The sequence below is a fragment of the Hyperolius riggenbachi genome, chromosome 9 (assembly GCF_040937935.1).
Source record: "Hyperolius riggenbachi isolate aHypRig1 chromosome 9, aHypRig1.pri, whole genome shotgun sequence".
Classification (NCBI taxonomy): domain Eukaryota; kingdom Metazoa; phylum Chordata; class Amphibia; order Anura; family Hyperoliidae; genus Hyperolius; species Hyperolius riggenbachi.
The window spans coordinates 228,238,668-228,258,385 of NC_090654.1; the positions used below are offsets into that span (position 1 = coordinate 228,238,668).

The following is a 19,718-nucleotide window of genomic DNA, read 5'->3' on the forward strand; positions in this document are numbered from 1 at the left end:
GAACATTGCACAGATTTCATTCTGAGATTTTCTTCCCTGAAACCCGAAATAAGAATATTTAGCATTAATTCCACAGAGACAATTACATATCTCATTATTATTATTATTTTATTATTTTCATTTCAGGTTTACTTTAACTAGTTGTTGTCCCGGGGCAGTATATCTATGCCCCGCAGGACTTCATCTAATTTCCCAGGGGCGTAGATATACGTACCTCACCGGGATTGCCCACCGCACGCACTCATGTTCTTGTCGCCACCCATTAGTACACTGATCAGTGAATTGGAACACAATGAGATGCCAGTGGTCATTGACAAAAGTGAAAGTAAAGTATATACGCTATACTTGTGTAATGTTCACAATACACAGGAGGAGAATAAAGTGGGAAGATCTCTAGTGGGCAAATATTAAAATTACACCTACATACATCACAATGTACATCACCTTACCTCCCCTCCCATAGTTACCAAAATAAAACACTTTTATCAAAAAAGAAATCATAAAAGGGACATTTAAAAAAACATAAATAGGTCCCTGAGGGACTCAACCTTTTTTTTTTTTTTTTTTTTTTTTTAACACATACGGTATGTCATTAGAGGGCAATCAATTTTGATACATTGTGATAGGGACATAATTTCAATTGTGTAATAACCAGGACAAATGGACAAATAAGATACGTGGGATTTAATTACAGTAGCATGCATTATTTTAAAACTATAGTGGCTGAAAACTGAGAAATAATACTTTTTTTCTATTTTTTTACTTATTATTCCCATTAAAATGCAGTTAGAATAAAATAATTCTTAGCAAAATGTACCAGTCGCTCCCCCCAATCATGCCCATGTGACTAAAGGGGGGGCTGCCAGTTGTCAGTTGCTGATGATATATGAATTGGTGAAGCAGGTAGTTTTGTTTTTGCAAAAAAACTGAAGTCATTTCTTTTTTTTTATACTTTAGTAATTTAACATATGTTTTAATTATTTTGAATAATTACTCTAGAACCTAGGTTCTCAACATGTGGTACACGTACCCCAGGGGTACTTCTGAAGGCTCCAAGGGGTACTCGGGCGTTCTACCTAACCAAGAACAACAAATTTAGAGTTTTAGAAAATGATAAATCTTATTTCAACAACACCAAATTAGTGTTTTAGCTAATTAAAAGCAATGGTAAATGCTTGGAAATGGTTTCAAACCAATTATCATGTACTACGATTAAATATATATTAAATATATTTGTCAAGGAGTAACTTGTGATAATGTTTACTATGCTAGGGGGTACTTGGTGAGTACAGGGTTTTAAAAGGGGTACATACCAATAAAATGTTGAGAAACACTGCTCTAGAATACTACCTGAACTGGGTGTTTGTTTGCCTTGAGTTTGCCTTGTCTGATGTACCTCTCTGTGTTTGTTATTGCAGTGTCAGTAATAAACCAACCATGGCTCAGTCTTCTGATTCAAGCATTGGAGTTACAGATCCTGAGGATAACACTCCAAACATGATTGTCTACAGAAAAGTAAGACCTTACCTATCTTCTCTGCTGCAGATGGTTCATAAAGTGAAATGTTAATATGGCAAATGTTGCTCCTATAATTTTCTCTTATATTATGAAAGTATAAAAAGGCTATTTTCACCTATCAAAGGTTAAAAAGGCACAACATACAATAAAAACTTGTTTTCCTACTCTTCATTGCTCATACAGCTTGCATTTGTCCCATGGTGATATCAGCTGTGTTAAGGTGTCCATACATGTATCGATTCGTTTAATTCCCTGCAGACTTGATTGATCTGCAGGGAATCAGTTCCCACAACATGTCAGATTGATTGAATTTCATGTGACTTTGACAAGAACACAATCAAAATATCAAACGGACAGCACAGAAAGTCGAGGTCCATTGGGGGTGGGGCAGGAGCGGTGGTAGATCGGCGGCCCGTACCATTGCACTGCATTGAACAGTTCCATCATCAAATGATTGGTATGCATCCTCTCTGGAATGGTAGGAGACATTGCAATGGCCTATGCCTTGTATCTGTGCAATATATATATATATATGGTATCACTTGTAAAGTGTACCCGGGATTAAAGTACCATAATAGCAAAACTGATGACATGTTGCTATCAAACATTTACACAAAAGCAATACAATTAAGTTCTCAATATATGTTGTATGAAAAAAATAAATGCTACTTCTTCTATATCCGACAGCTCCTCATCTAGGACTGGGCCAGCATGGTGGGATAGTGGATAACACTCTTGCCATGCAACGCTGGGTCCATGACTTGAATCCCAGCCAGGGCATTATCTGCAAGGAGTTTGTATGTTCTTCCTCTGTCAGTGTGTGTTTTCTCCAAACACTCCGGTTTCCCTTCACATCCCCAAAACATACAGAGAAGTAAATTATCTTCCTCCTAAATTGGTCCTAGAATATGGTGGACAGGTGGACATATGGCTTTAGTAGGGATTAGACTGTGAGCTCTTCTGAGGGACAGATAGTGACAAGAGTATATATACTCTGTAAATAGCATTGTGGAAGATGTCAGCGCTATATAAATACTAAATGACAATAACATGGCTCCCCTCTTCATGATGTCTCTTCCATCTAACAAGATCTGCAGCTGCCATTATGACTTCTCTGCACGCAGCTGTTGACTTGTTACTTCATGCAGTGAAATAATGGCTTGTCTGGTGGTAGAAACTGACTGAATGAGGGAATCCCCATGTCTGTTACTCACCTTTCCAATAAGTGAGAAATTGTCAGATATTGAAAAGCACATTTCTGAGACTTTTTTCATACAGTACTTTGAGGATTTTACTCCATTGATATTTCATAGATGACTAAAGGAGTAGCAGAATAAACATTTATTTTCTGTAATCTTCCTTTAACCTTTCTGGCGGTAACCCCGAACGTAGTAAGCCGCGCAGGAGGTTTTCTCCGGCCCTGCTCGGCCGATTTCCTTAATTTTTTTTTTTGCTGGACGCAGCTAGCACTTTGCTAGCTGCGCCAGCACACTGATCGCCGCCGCCCAGCGCCCGATCGCCGCTATCCGTTGCGCGGGCCCCCCCCCCCAGACCCCGTGCGCTGCCTGGCCAATCAGTGCCAGGCAGCGCCGAGGGGTGGATCGGGACTCCCAATGACGTCGCTGACGTCGGCGACGTCATCCCGCCCCGTCGCCATGGCGACGGGGGAAGCCCTCCAGGAAATCCCGTTCTTTGAACGGGATTTCCTGATCGGAGATCGAAGAGGGCGGGGGGATGCCGCTGAGCAGCGGCTATCATGTAGCGAGCCCTGGGCTCGCTACATTATTTAAAAAAAAAAAAAAACTGCCGCGCTGCCTCCTGGCGGAAATTTTCATACCGCCAGGAGGGTTAAATATGAATCAGGTCACTTTTCTTAAGCTATGCACCCTTAAAAATAATTAGTGTTTTCCAATTACCCCATGACATACGGTAATTCAGTTTTTCATGATTCCATAATGCCAGCACATTTACTACCTATTCCTTTTACTTTGGAAACATGAACTGTGAGGAAAATGAATGCAGTCAACCACAGTGGCGTACCTAGGGCATTTGACACCCGGTGCTAGGTATTGAAAGACACCCCCCCACCCACGGTCCACCACCTGCGAAAAAATTGGCGTGGCTATGACCGGATGGGGCGGAGCTAATTTAAAAGTGCACCCAAGTTTTAGTCAACCTTTCTCCAGAAAATTCACATCATTGCGCAGCTTTTCTCCAGAAAATACACAAAATGTCAGAAGCTTTCAACATAAAATACACGTAATGCGAGAACATTTCACCAGACATTACACGTTATGTGAGCAGATTTCACAAGAAAATACATTCAATCATGTCGGCAGATTTGACCAGAAAAAAATCATTCAATCTTGCGGTAGATTTGACCAGAACATACACAATGTCAGCACCAGATTTCACCACAAAATACACAATATCGGTAGTTAAACTGACCACAAAATACACAATGACGGTAGTTAAACTGACCACAAAATACACAATGACGGTAGTTAAACTGACCACAAAATACACAATGACGGTAGTTAAACTGACCACAAAATACACAATGTCGGCAGTTAATCTGACCACAAAATACACAATGTCGGTAGCAGATCTGACCACAAAATACACAATATCGGTAGCAGATTTGAGTGTTGGCAAGCTGATAGCCTGGTGGGTAGGTGGTTAAGGGTGAGCAGCCTGATTGCCTAGTGGGTAGGTGGGCAGCCTGCTGGGTAGCAGTGGTGGGTAGGGGGGCAGCAGTGGTGGGTAGGTGGGCAGCCTGCTGAGTAGCCTGGTGGGTAGGTGGGCAGCAGTGGTGGGTAGGTGGGTAGCATGGTGGGTAGCTGGTGGGTAGGGGGGCAGCAGTGGTGGGTAGGTGGGCAGCAGTGGTGGGTAGGTGGGCAGCAGTGGTGGGTAGCCTGCTGGATAGCCTGGTGGGTAGGTGGGCAGCAGTGGTGGGTAGGTGGGCAGCAGCGGTGGGTAGCCTGCTGGGTAGCCTGGTGGGTAGGTGGGCAGCAGTGGTGGGTAGGTGGGCAGCAGCGGTGGGTAGGTGGGCAGCAGTGGTGGGTAGGTGGGCAGCAGTGGTGGGTAGCCTGCTAGCAGTGGTGGGCAGGTGGGCAGCAGCGGTGGGTAGCCTGCTGGGTAGCCTGGTGGGTAGGTGGGCAGCAGCGGTGGGTAGGTGGGCAGCAGTGGTGCGTAGGTGGGTAGCAGTGGTGGGTAGGTGGGCAGCAGTGGTGGGTAGCCTGGTGGGTAGATGGGCAGCCTGCTGGGTAGCCTGGTGGGTAGGAGGGCAGCAGTGGTGGGTAGGTGGGCTGCAGCGGTGGGTAGGTGGGCAGCAGCGGTGGGTAGGTGGGCAGCAGCGGTGGGTAGCCTGGTGGGTAGGTGGGCAGCCTGCTGGGTAGCCTGGTGGGTAGGTGGGCAGCAGTGGTGGGTAGGTGGGCAGCAGTGGTGGGTAGCCTGGTGGGTAGGTGGGCAGCAGTGGTGGGTAGGTGGGCAGCAGCGGTGGGTAGGTGGGCAGCAGTGGTGGATAGGTGGGCAGCAGTGGTGGGTAGGTGGGCAGCAGTGGTGGGTAGCCTGCTGGGTAGGTAGGCAGCAGTGGTGGGTAGATGGGCAGCCTGCTGGGTAGCCTGGTGGGTAGGTGGGCAGCAGTGGTGGGTAGGTGGGCAGCAGTGGTGGGTAGCCTGCTGGGTAGGTGGGCAGCAGTGGTGGGTAGGTGGGCAGCAGTGGTGGGTAGGTGGGCAGCAGCAGTGGGTAGCCTGCTGGGTAGCCTGGTGGGTAGGTGGGCAGCAGTGGTGGGTAGGTGGGCAGCAGCGGTGGGTAGGTGGGCAGCAGTGGTGGGTAGGTGGGCAGCAGTGGTGGGTAGGTGGGCAGCAGTGGTGGGTAGGTGGGCAGCAGTGGTGGGCAGGTGGGCAGCAGCGGTGGGCAGGTGGGCAGCAGCGGTGAATAGCCTGCTGGGTAGCCTGGTGGGTAGGTGGGCAGCAGTGGTGGGTAGGTGGGCAGCAGCGGTGGGTAGCCTGGTGGGTAGGTGGGCAGCAGTGGTGGGTAGGTGGGCAGCAGCGGTGGGTAGGTGGGCAGCAGCGGTGGGTAGCCTGGTGGGTAGGTGGGCAGCAGTGGTGGGTAGGTGGTGGGCAGCAGCGGTGGGTAGGTGGGCAGCAGCGGTGGGTGGCCGGGCCGGTGCACCTGTAAAAGAAAAAAAAACCATTCACTTACCTGCAGATGAAACCTCTCTTCCGAATCCCAGGCAGCCTCCGCAGCTCCTCTTGAATGTCCCGCGCCGTCTCCTGCTGCGTCATCAGTGCAGGGCTACGGGAAGATGTCCACCGAAGCCCGCACTGGAGACAAAAATAGACGGCAAGATGGCGTCGGCGGCCATCTTGCCGTCTATTTTTGTCTCCAGTGCGGGCTTCGGCGGCCATCTTCCCGTAGCCCTGCTCGGGTAAACTGAGGGCGGCTATCAGCCGCCCTGTCAGTGCCCGTTGCCGGCGCCCGTGGAGGGGAAGCGCCGAAGGAGGGGACCCAGGTGAGGGAGATGTGGGGGGGTATTTCCCCCCTCCCCGCCGACGCTGCCACCCCTCCTTCAGCGCTGCTTCCCCTCCTGTGTCATCAAGGCTTCTGGGGAGGCCTTGATGACACCCCCCCTGGAGCTGACACCCGGAGCGGAGCGCTCCTGGCCGCCCCATGGTAGGGACGCCACTGGTCAACCATAATGTCCTAAGTACACAGGCATTTAATTCCCATTTAATAGGTTACTGCTCTCGAGTATAAAAATATTATATTTAATCACTACACAAGCTGTTTTGTAAGTGAATGGCATTTGCGTCATTGGCCCAGCATTAGCCACAGGCTAGACCAATTAACCTGCACTGAGGTTCCCTCTGTAGAGCTGGTCCCTACTCTACCTACACCAGTCAGCAAGCAAGCAATAACTTCATGCTCTTGAACCTGAGATTTAGGCTGATGTAATATCAGGTTCTACCTGGGAAAACATGCATACATATAAATCAGACTTAAAGCTGGTGAATTGGCCTAGTACAAATGCTGCTGTCCGTTTTAAACGCTAGGATACTTCATTTTTGCCACAGTCAGCACAGCTCTAAGGGCTGGTGCACACCAAAAACCGCAAGCAGATCCGCAAAACGCTAGCGTTTTTCTGAACGCTTTGTCTGTTTTTTTAGCTGCGTTTTGCTAGCGTTTTGCGTTTTGCGGTGGCGTTTAGCATGCGTTTTTCTAGCGTTTTGCGTTTTGCGTTTTTTAAGGAAAAAGGTAGAAAGAGTTGAACCAAAGGCTAAAAATTAGATATATTGATGACATGTGGATCAAATGAAGGAATTAAAGTGCAAGTACCAATATAAAAAGGGAGTGGTCCTTCACAGCATTGTGGGTTAGTTGAGGAGAGGTGACATAGTGTTTGAGAGTGAGTTGTTTTTGTGGAGAGAGAAAATGTATCCTGATTTGCTATTACTAATATGTGTAGCAGCATATATGAGACGCAGGCCAAGGACACGGAGATACTGGGTGCATCCCATACTGCAACAGCGGCGCAGGAAGGGTCAATTTTGGACACTCTATCGTGACTTGAGGCAGCATCCAGACAAGTTCTTTGGCTACACCAGAATGTCTGTGGGCAGGTAAGAGTTGTTTTGTTTGTTCTGTACCATTTGGCATTCTTGTTATTTAAATAATGAATGTTGCAGTCATTGCTGAGCCTTATTTAACACTCTGTTGGACTCCAATGTACAAACCAACACACTCAGCAATCATGTATATGCATTAAAAGACTAAGATTACCATTATGCTTGTTCCTGGTGTGTTATGCATACACTGCCTAACACCTATTGCTTTTTTGGACTACCCAGTAACTACTATAGTATATAAGCATACATCATTTTTGAACAATAACCTAAGGTAATAACCCCACGTAACACACATTTATACCTATACCAATATCATGCACCTATGAACAGCAGAAACTCAGTAAAGACACTTGTTGTGGCCAGCGACATTATTTTATTTGTTTTTGGTAGTGGTTGCCCAAATAATTCTTTAGGCCATGTTGTCATGAAGGTATTTTTGCAAACATAGAATGTATATGTTCAAAAAAGAATGCTTTTATATCACAAACATCATCAACAAATTACATATACATCTGTATTTTTGACAGTTTTGATTGTCTACTGTCCAAATTGAAGGATGCCCTTCAAAGACAAGATACTAATTATCGCCGTGCAATCACTCCAACGGAGCGTCTCCTCATAACTTTGAGGTATGTGAAACTAACTTTAAAATATTAACATAAAATATAACGATTTACACTACCTATAAGGCACACTTCCTACTCATGTTGTGCAAGATAATCAGACATGCTTCCAGTGTCATGAATGAAAGCTTGTGTAGCTGATTCTGAAGTAGTTTGTGGCTGGGTCTGAGCTGATAAATCAGTGTACACTGGAGTGTCTGATCTTTGATACCTATTAGCTTGCTCAAAACGCATAGGTCCTGTCATAGGATAATGTGGCTGCTGCCCATATGGCCGGGTTGCCATATGCATAGGTGGGTAACTAGGTGGGTCATACATACGGTGACTCTGGTAAGATGGTTGTGGGTATGAATGATACTGAGGAGTGGCATGAGGCATGTGTTGTTGAGTGACATAGTTGGAGCTATTTTCTTCTGCCTGGCTCTGAGTTTGCAAAAATTTGCCCAGGGTCTCAGATATGGCATGTCTGGCTGCCCATTGCTTATCTGGTGGCACTTTCTGTAACAATGGCACTAAACTTAGCAGATACTGGGTGCATGGCTCTTTTAATTGTTTGATTTCCTCCTCTCGCTTCTCCATATGATCCACAGCCTTTTCAATAGAAGTAATGAGCTTGTGATCATATTCAGCCCTGCTCATACCTCTTGCTATTCTCCTGCCTTGGGTTGATGCCCTCACACCTCTACTAGATCTGTGAGTTGTGCGTGGCCTAGTAGTTAGTGTACTGGGTTGTGTTTGATCAGCAGTTGTTGAGTCACTCTCATCCAGTGTAGCTGTGTCACCATCCTGTGGAGTTAAATCATCCACTTCCAGATCACTGCTTGTGTTGTGGCCAGCATCTATTTCCGCCTCCTCAGGATCAGGATCAGGTGGCAGGATATCTTCAGTTCTAATGTAAAGAAGAAGAGAAGAATTGAGTACTGGTATAGAGGCCAGTGATGTAAAATAGAAAATGTCATTGATGTACATGTGTAACTGTACAACAATCATAGTTGCCTGTCTCTCCTGCATAAATGTTGTGAGTATTACTTTAAGGCACAGCCCCTGAGTCATCATGCAGATCACATGTTTGTAGTGAAGTATTAATGTATAATCTACACATGCTTGTTCGTGGTGTGTGATTCAGACACTACTGCAGCCAAATAGATCCACATGAGTGTAAGGCAACTGGTATTTGTCCACAAAATCTTACCAGATTCCTGACAGATAATCGCACTATAAATAGCTTAGTAAACAATCATATTAAGCAAAGGCCTACTGTAAAATGACCTGCAGTGAATCACATTGAGTCTATCACACTCCTGCAATGCATTGTGTGACTTGTATTTATATTACAGCTGTAGCGGATACTTTTTTCAGAAGTGTAATAGGTGTACATTTGCGCCATACTTACTCAGCCGACTCATGATGTTTTCTCATAAATTCCAGAATCCCACAGAATTTATATCTTGTTCTTTGGGAACTTCCACACCCACTTTTAGATTCTTGATATTGTTTCTCCAGCTCCTTTTTATAACTGTCTCGCACAGACTTCCATCTTTTGCGCAGGAGACCAACTTCGAACAAAAAACAAATAAACATTTCTGTATTACTTTTCAGATTTCTGGCAACAGGACATTCATATGCAGCTCTGCATTATCAGTTCCTGATGGGAAGATCTACTATCCGCTACCTGGTTTTGGACACATGCAAACTGATTTGGAAAACACTGCAGCCCGAATTTATGCCACCTCCTGATCTACCTATGTGGGAGGCTAATATTCAGCATTTCTGGGAAAAGCATCAATTCCCTAACTGCCTAGGAGCAGTGGATGGGAAACATGTCCGTATTGTTATGCCTGCAGCCACTGGCAGTGTGTATTACAATTATAAAAAATATTTCTCTCTTGTGCTCATGGCTGTGGTGGATCCGAATTTAAAATTTATATATGTGGATGTGGGTGCTTACGGCAGTTCACATGATTCTGCTGTTTTCCAACACAGCAGATTTGGCTTGAAACTCCTAACTGGCCAAATGACCTTACCAGCACCACGACCCTGGCCTGACACACAACATCCACCTTACCCGTGTGTGTTTGTGGCTGATGAGGCATTTGCTCTATCCGAGCATGTGATGCGGCCTTATGCCCAAAGAGATATGTCTCTGAAAAAAAAAGTGTTTAATCAGCGCCTTACCAAAGCCAGGCAAGTGGTGGAATGTGCTTTTGGCATACTTTCTAACAAATGGCGCATTTTTCATACTGCCCTAAAAATGCAACCACAGTATGCAATAGCAGTTGTGAAGGCCACATGTGTTTTACACAATTATGTAAGAACATTAGATGGCATGCACACAGAGGAGGAGGAGGAGATTCCACCCTGTGCTCTTCAAAATGTTGCCCCTTCTACCTTACGTGGGCCTATTTCTGCCATTCAAATGCGAGATAAACTCGCAGATTACTTTGTGCCATAACCGATAAGTATGTAAATATTACAGGTTGACATTTAATTTGATTACATTATGATCTTTACTTTACTATTAAAAAATAGGTCAACCTCTTTGTATGTGTTAATCTATGATCATGTTCTTTACTGTAATATCACAACCGCATGCAGAATACATGTGCATACATAGACACACATGTACGTGCTGTTCCGATTGAGAGATGCCTATACAGAGACACAGACTGCAAGAGAGACATGTGGTAATGACACTTAGGATTAGCTAATTAACCTTTCAGGGGAGGGGTCTTCACATATTGTCAGCACAGTGCCAAAAGAGTCAACCTAAAAGAGTTAACAACACATGTTTAACAAATACACTCACCTTTTGCTTCTTGAGTCTTTGGTGACAATTTTTCCCATTTTTCACCCAGGAACTCATGGGCAATGTTTCTCCAGATGTCATGCAGCCTTTGATGATCTTTGTGTCCAGGCAATGTCTTGTCATACAGCTCTGGACTATTCTGTATTTTAATTATTAAATTTTCTGTGGTAAACCACGTGCCAGACATCTTGCACAAACCTTCTCTGCAATCCCTCATGCAAAGCAGAACAACAGGAAGTACACTTTGACCTGGAAGAGCAGATTCTGACAAAAAACGCATCTGCATCCGCTTCCAAAAACGCTATACCAAGCGGTTTGACAGGCGGTTTGCGTTTTTCCTATACTTAACATTGAGGCAAAAACGCATCCGCAATCCAAAATCTGCTGCAGCCCGGGAGTATGCGTTTCTGCAAAACGCCTACCGCTCTGGTGTGCACCACCCCATTGAAATGCATTACCCTAGCAGATCCGCACCCGCAAGCAGATCGCAAACCGCAGCGGAAACGCTCCGGTGTGCACTAGGCCAAATTCTGAAAAAAAAGGATCTGGTCCTTAAAGGGGTTCTTTCGCGAAAAAAGTAGGCAGTTAAAAAATGTGACAGATGACAGGTTTTGGGCCAGTCCATCTTTTTAAGGGGGATTCTCAGGGCTTTCTTTGTTTTCAACAGCATTTCCTGAACAACAGTTGCAAAATCTAACTGACATAATAGTGTGCAAGTGATTAGGGAGGCCGGCTGGTATCTTGCTATTTTGGCAGTTAAACTGCTGTTCAGGAAATGCTGTTGAAAACAAAGAAAGCCCTGAGAATGCGTACGAGAGAGAACGGCGCCGGAGACTTGGGCGCAGGACACAGCCAGTATATGGCTAATTCTGCTGCCGCACAAGTCCGGCCGTGTTAATTACTATTCCCCCTCCAGGCCGACATGGATAGTGGGGGAATGAAATAATTCGGCTTCCAGCAATAGCTGGAAGCCGAATTATTGTTTTAAAAGCAACTTCAGATCCGTCTTCTGACGGCGCTGAAGTTACTTCATGTGCCTGCGATAGCCGTAGTTCCTATTACGGCCTATGGTGGCGCCGGCTGCGCCCAAGTCTCCTGCGCTGCTGCGCCCAAGTCTCCAGCGCTGGATTTACCGTGTTCGCTGAGAATCCCCCTTAAAAAGATGGACTGGCCCAAAACCTGTCATCTGTCACATTTTTTAACTGCCTACTTTTTTCGCGAAAGAACCCCTTTAAAGGGAACCTTAACTGATAGGGATATGGATGTTTGCTTTTAAACAATAGCAGTTGTTTGGCAGTACTGCTGATATCTTTGACTGCAATAATGGCTGAATCACACACCTGAAACAAGCATGCGGCAAATCCAGTCTGACTTCAGTCATAGCACCTTATCTGCATGTTTGTTGAGGGGCTGTGATTAAAAGTATTAGAGACACAGGATCAGCAGGAGAGTCGGGCATCTGGTATTATTTTAAAAGGAAAAATCCGTATCCTTTTAAGAGACTAGAGCCACGTGGTCCTGAAAGGGTTAAGACAGCCACGCCCATATGCAAATCACTTTTCCTCTAAGTTTTCTCCTGGAGATAATGTTCATCTTCTGTTTAAAATATTTTTTTTAGCACTCTGCAATTAAGAACATACTAAAAGTAGATCATGAAGTACTTCCAAAATGATTCTGAGTAATTTCTTTTGAAAATATCACCTGGGAGAAAACTAAAGAGAAAAAGTGAATTGCATGTGGCCCCCTGTGTTTAGCATTCTGCAATGTAAACCACATTTGTCAAAAACAAGTTTCTTTTCCCTGTCCTGAGAGACTGAAAACTAAGAGCACAGAGAGAAAAAAAACTTTCTGCTCTCTGCACAGTTGTTCCAATGACTGCATCTGCTCAGCCACTGATAAGAAATCATACAAAGTGCTGCAGACAAAGAGTTGTAGACACTACCTATCAGTGTCCAGCAGGGTCTTGTGTACAGCGCTGTTCTACACCCAGCCTTTCTACCCCTCCCCAAGTGCTGTGTAGTGTAGTGATGCATTAGGAGTCTGGGCATGGAGAGAAAAAGCTTTCTGTTCTCTGCACTATTGTTCTAATGACTGTATCTGCTCAGCCACTGATAACAAATCATACAAAGTTTTGTAGACAAAGATTTGTAGACAGTCCCTAGCCTCTCCACCCCCTCCCAAGTGATGCTGGGGGAGTCTGCAAAGCCAGTTCTGTCAGTGTCTGTTTTTATCTGCAAAGGGAAAACACATTCAAGCGTGCACTAGCCACTTGCATAACATTGATTCTCTATTTACCTGTGCAGAAAACAAGGGGGGGGGGGGGGGGCGCCACATCCAAAGTTTCGCAGGGGGACCCAGTGATTTCTAGTTATGCCCCTGGTGTTCACCTAATTAGTATGAGCATATTTAATCAGTGGGACAAAAAATAAGAGATTAAGAATTTCTATGCAGAAAACTCTGTACGTAGTAGTAAGTACCAGTTGCCTTGCTATCCTGATGATTCTCTGCCTCTGAAACTTTTAACCATAGACCCCAAACAACACATCACACATCACATCAGCTGTTCTGACATTATTGTCAGATCTTATTGGATTAGCTGCATGCTTGTTTCTTGTGTGATTCAGATACTACTGCAGCCAAATAGATCAGCAGGATAGCCAGGCAACTTGTATTGCTTAAAAGGTAATTGATATGGCAGCCTCCATATACCTCTCACTTCAGGACTATAGCCACCCACCTACATGCAAATCACCCACAAAGTGTATTTACAGCCCTTGATCTGCATACTTGTTCTGGGTCAGTAAGGCCCAGTGCACACCGAGCGGTTTTTGGAGCGATCCGCCGGCCGCATCCGCCCTTGAAAACGCTTGTCTAATGTATTGCAATAGGATGGTGCACACCGGTGGTTTGCGTTTTTTGCCAAGCCGCAAACGCGCCTCCTGCTGCGCGTTTGCGGTTTTCGGAAGCATTTCGTCCTCAATGTAAAGTATAGGAAAACCGCAAACCGCTCTGAAAAACGCTAGTTCAGAGCGGTTTGCCAGGCATTTTTGTTACAGTAGCTGTTCTGTAACAGCTTTTACTGTAACAATATGTGTAATCTGCTACACAAAAACGCACGCAAAACCGCTAGGTATGTTTAGAAAACCTCTCTAAACATACCTAGAATCGCTCTGAAATCTGCTCCCAAAACCGCTAGCGTATTGCGGATCTGCTAGCGGTTTTGGTGTGCACTGGGCCTTAGTCAGAGAGGCAGAGGATCAGCACAGAGGCCAGGCAAGTAGCATTTTTCATAAGCAGCCCATAACGGTCCCTTTCATATTTCTTACAGTTAGGTTTCTTTTAAATAAAATCCTTGTACAGATCTACAGTATTTTAAATATGATTATTCTCTACTACAAATTAATACTTCTATCCAGAATTTAATTCAATTTGAAAAGTACTTTTTCAGTAAGTGCGACTAGATTACATGGCTGTCTGGATTGTCTATTTCTTGATTAAATGTTTTATGGTTGCATGTGGTTAATATTCAGTCTATCACCGGATAAAATATTCTTTGACAAATATAACATAGAAGTGCATTCAGTTGTATGGTGCTCTAAAGCAAGGCACACAATAACTTGGCCATAGAGCAAATGGGAGGAAAGTATATAAGTATATGAGGGCAAATGACCACAAATAAGAGAGAATGATCATCTGTACAGTAATAATCTATGGGAATTACCTTCCGTTTCCTTACTGTCCTAATCACGATTTATTATCACTGTATAAGACAGACACGTCCAAAGTTCAACTTCACGCCAAGTGTGGCCCGCCGAGCCATTTCTGGTGGCCCCCAAAGCTCTCTGTAGTTGTTAATTCCATGTGGCCCACAGGCCGTAGTTGCGGTGCCACATGCAGGGGCCACCTTGTGTCCCTGCTCTGCCTCCCCCTTTGTTCCACTGTAGTTTAACAGCCACCACTGTAGCAGTAGCAGCCACTGATTAGCAGCTGCCACTATGCGTTTAACAGCCACTGATTAGCGGCCACCACTATGCCAGCAGCAGTAATGGCCACTGAATGGCAGCTGCCACTATCCCAGCAGCAGTAAAAGCCACTGATTAGCAGCTGTCACCGTGCCAGCAGCAGTAACAGCCACTGATTAGCAGCTGCCACTATGACAGCAGCAGTAACAGTCTCTGACTAGCAGCTGCCACTATGCCGGCAGCAGTAACAGTCACTGATTAGCAGCTGCCACCATGCCAGCAGCCGTAACAGCCTCTGATTAGCAGCTGCCACTGTGCCAGCAGCAGTGACAGTCACGGATTAGCAGCTGCCACTGTGCCAGCAGCAGTGACAGTCACTGATTAGCCTTAAAGAGACACTGAAGCGAAAAAATATTAAGATATAATGATTTGTATGTGTAGTACAGCTAAGAAATAAAACATTTGGAGCAGAGACATAAGTCTAATATTGTTTTCAGTACAGGAAGAGTTAAGAAACTCCAGTTGATATCTATGCAAAAGAGCCATTGAGCTCTACGACTTTCAAAGTCGCAGAGAGCTCTGTCTTCTGAAGCTTGTTATTTTAATTGTCTGGCACTGTAATGTTTTTTATTCTACAGAAAACAGTTCAAAAGTTCACTAGCCTGCTCTGTAGAATCATTTAGAATGCTGAGTAGTTTGTGAACTGCAAATATTAGAGAATGATGCAATGTTATAAAAATAACGATATAACTTAAAATAAAAATATGAGAATATTTTCTTTGCTACTAATGTTCTAGTAATTATCCATACTATACAACCAATTCATTGTATCAGGTCGTCCCCCCCCCCCCCCCCGCTTCAGTGTCTCTTTATCGTTTGCGGTTGTGCTTGAAACTGGTTGTCTACGGTGAACTGAGTTCTTGTTTTGCATGATCACCTAGTTTATCAGATTCATCCTAATAAAATCATTGTATTTTATTCAAGACTTGTGATTAGTTGTTATGTTTACTTCTATATTTTACTGTTCCAGCACTTGGTGTAACCTTCTTTGACTTTTACCTTTTCTAATTGCAATGTTATGCTTTTAAACGTAAATCTCCAGGCTGCACTGAAATCTTGTTTGCATTGAATTTGAGCTATATAACTTAATAAACCTTAACTGTGGGTGAGGTGATGGTATATCCTGTAATGGTTATGTAGTGACTAGGAAACCCTGTTTAGAATTGTATTATATTTTTTCAATGCTGAATCACAGATTAATTTTCAGCATAAGCTGAGAACTGCAGGAGAAATCCAATAATTGCACAGCCTATTTTCTCAAAGCCCTTGTTTAGCCTTTTATTTTTTTTACTGCATATGATAATACATTTGTATTAATTAACATTGCACAGTGCCTTGTGCATTCATGTCTATGCTAACGTAATAAATATATTAAAATGACCTGGCTGACTGCTTGGCTCTTGTAGTTCCATTTTTGGGTGAGGTGATAGTGTCATTTTACTGACTGTGCCTCCTATTATATCATCACCTACATAAGAAGGAGTCAGGCATGGGGCACAAGCCAGTCTTTCTCTGTCAGCAAAGATCACCTCAACAAGTCCACCTCTTCCCATTGCAGGTAAGTGATTACTATTTGTGGCCAGCACTGCAGCCACAACAGTGTATTATAATAAGAATTTTTCTGTAGCTGCAGTGCTGGCCACAAAGAGTTCATCTGTAATATACATAGGGTGGCTGTGCTGGAGAGATACATACATGGCGCGCTTCCTCTTGCACAGATGTGGATGGGGCTGGAGTAAGTCCCAGGTATGTATAAATCTTTTATTATTTTTCAGCTCTAGTATACTTTAAGGATTGTGGAAAGGTTAGTGAATAACGCCCATGCAACCATTCAAATTTTGATAGATTCTTCTTGATCTCTGTACAGAGGTTCCATGTTTTCTGCATCTGTCATATATCAGGCATGTAGCAGTTAGGTGACATTTATTCAGCAAAAAAATGTTGTTCTTGCTTACAGCAGGAATCTTCTTGTTCCTCGTCCCCCCTCCCATCTCCATAGAACAGTACGTGCAACTCGTCCGAGTCATCCATACATTATAGGCGGTCCACTGCCTGAAAATATCAATTCACCAGCCTTTCAGTGGCCATCACTGGGGTCCAGCAGAACCAGGCTGATTGCTGCAAATGTTGCCACCCTACTAGAAGATCATTTGTAAAAATAAATAAATAAACCAAAGCCGAATTTGTAGGACTATTTTAATTTTCTAATCAATCCCAAGATCTGAAAACCAGAGTAATGTAGGTCCAGTGTGCATTATTTATATAAAAAAAAAAAAAAAACCTAAAGCAAATGCTGCTCTTCAGTGAAGGAATAAAATGTAGCCTGGTTGCCCTGAGCAACACTGGCAGTTATTTCAGATATTTTGATAAGGGAGGTCCCGTGTTTTTCTGTGTGTCAAGCACCAGGACTAGATCGTAAGTCAGTACATTTTACTGTGTAGGACATTGAACAGTATTGTATGTGCCATAAGGGATGGATCAGATACTTCACTTATCATTAGGTCGTATTTCAATCTTCAGACATTTTTCAATGTCAGTTCAAAGAGTTGGCTTGTGTAATAAATCTTTACCTTTCCTGTAATTGTGACAGTTTACGCAGACAGGTCAGAAAACACCAGAGATGTTATAAATGTCAGCATGTAATGCAATGTCCTACTTTCCCTCCAGTGAAATGCTCTCTAGTTGCGTGTGTGTGTGTGCGTGTGTGTATTGCTATGTGTGGATGGTGGTGTCTGTGTAAATGAACTTTTATAGAAGAGAGATCCAAAAATGATTGCTGTTTGCCATTAAGGATGATCAAATATATGCAAATTGTTCCGAGTTGATGCAAATGTATGCACATTTTATGCAAATGTATGCAGTTTGAAAATGGACCAATCAATTTAAACTCCGGTTTAAATTGATTGGTCTTTTTTCAAGCTGCATTTATTTGCATAAAAATGTGCATAAGTTTGGAACAATTTGCATCTCATTGAACATCCCTATTCACCATGTAATTAGTTCATATTGTTTGATCCACAATCAGCTTGCATGTAATCATCTTTACTGCTGGCAGAAATGAAAAAAAAAACTGCCATTATCTATAACCACACCCCCAACAATGTGTTAGGCTAAAATGTTGGTTTTTTTCAGATCTACATATGCACAGAGGGAGATACTGGTTGCTTGACAGTTAGAAACAGCTGTTTTTTCCCCCAATGCAACAAGGCTCACAGACAGAAAACTGTCAGGGCCTAGATCTTGACATCACACTGTGGGAAGGGTTTCCCCACAATATCAGCCATTCAGATGTCCCTGATGATCTATTTCAGAAAAGGTAAATATTTGTTATGGGAAAGGGAGTATCAGTTACTGGATGGGATGAAGTCGAACCCTTGGTTACAGTACCTCTTTAAAGAGAACCCGAGGTGGGATTTACTTATGCTAGTGGAGCACAGAGGCTGGCTGTGCACACTAACACCAGCCTATGTTGCCCCATGGTGTGCCTCCAAGACCCCCCACAGTGCTGGCGACACGCACGCAGCGTGTCGCCAGCACAATGTTTACCTCATCTGTCTGTTTGCGCCGCTCCCCCGCCTCCTCCGTATCGGCGCTACCCGCCCGCGTCACTTCCCTCCAATCAGCGGGAGGGAAGGGACGCGGGCGGGTAGCGCCGATACGGAGGAGGCGGGGGAGCGGCGCTAACAGACAGGCGAGAGGTAAACATTGTGCTGGCGACACGCTGCTACATACAAAAAAAGGTCGCTGACTGGGCAACCAACCAAGTATAGCATGTGGAGAAAAATCTGTCTCCACTCAAATGTCCCGGATAATCCTAGGTTTCCGTAGCTCTGTTGTATAAAAAAAAAAAGGGTTTGGCAGCCTGGTGAACCAGACTGAGGCCCTAAGCTTCCTGATGGGAGGGTAAACAAAGCAAGAAGGGAATAGAGGCACCCGGTGGTATATAAAATTATTTACAAGCAATAAAAAATAAGGCTTACCTCAAAGAAGAAACAATCTAGTGATCTGAAAAAAAACTTGAATAGAATAATAGCTGGCAACGCGTTTTGCGAGATGGATTGCAAACTTCCTCAAGTCAGTATTGGTACCTAATATGGCAGAGAGCCGGTTTAAAACACCTTTTAGACAATAACAATAATTTAGCCTGATTTACTAATGTCATGGTAAGCAGCAATGAGCAGCCATGGAGGTGATATTCCAACATTTATCATCGCTCCAAGAGGAGATGCAATTATAACATCCCCTCACCTGAGATCACTAAATGTGTGTCTCACAGTGAGTTCCATGCTACAAGGGCTTCAGCCTGAGCATGCGGACAGGACGCCATGGGACCACACATGTGGTGCATTTGTGTCCTGGCTTCTCTTGCCTGTCACATTCCAATTCCCATCAATCTAAAAAAGAAGCATGCGGCAGGAAATGAAATGACCTGCAGTCCGGTTGTCTTGTGCATGTAAGTTGTCTCACCCATTGTTATATCATTTGTTGGATTACTCACGCCCTTCTAAAGAATAACCTGGTTTCCTATTGAAAACAGAAACATTGTAATCAACCAAGAACAGAAATAAACAAGGAGCTTGTGTGAAAGGTAAGAATAAACAGTAACTGAACGAACCCAAAAACTGTAAACACGGGTTAAGAAGCAATGTACATCATTTCTCGTTAGCTGCCCTTATTTCCAGATTCCATCTTACGTGCAACTTCCACAACCAATATTCAGCTCTCATCTTCTCTAAAGACCTCTTCTCATTCTTACATACAGGAATTTTATCTAATTTCTCCACTCTTTTGAAACTCTCTTCTATTCCCTGTTCAGCACTTACCCATCCTTACTATCTTCAAGCACAACCTGAAAACTCTCTTATTCAAGAGAGCATACAATCTTAAAGTGAACCTGAAGTTTGGAAACTGACCTCCGGTTAGATACTTATCTATGTAGAGGGAAGGCTCTGGGTACCCTAGAGCCTTCTTGGTCCTCGGTCGATCCTGCTGTTCCAGCACCATCTAGCATTGAAGATATTTGGCCTACATTCCTGGAGCAGAAGTACGCGAGTCCCCGTTTGCTTCCGAAGACAAACATATATGTATTGAACATGCACGAGTCTGGACTCCCACGTGT

General features: G+C 44.1%; 1 protein-coding gene across 2 annotated transcripts in view; it reads left to right on the forward strand.

Annotated features, from left to right (window-relative positions):
- RGS6 (regulator of G protein signaling 6) overlaps positions 1-19,718 on the forward strand; it is a 531,053-nt gene that overhangs the window by 56,324 nt on the left and 455,011 nt on the right. The window contains exon 2 of one of the 2 annotated variants that reach the window (XM_068254099.1): positions 1,419-1,515. In XM_068254099.1, coding sequence (XP_068110200.1) covers positions 1,438-1,515 — 78 coding nt within the window. In that variant the 5' untranslated portion in view covers positions 1,419-1,437. Of the gene's footprint in view, positions 1-1,418; positions 1,516-19,718 lie in introns of those variants that run through there. The other variant, XM_068254101.1, reaches the window with a different exon arrangement.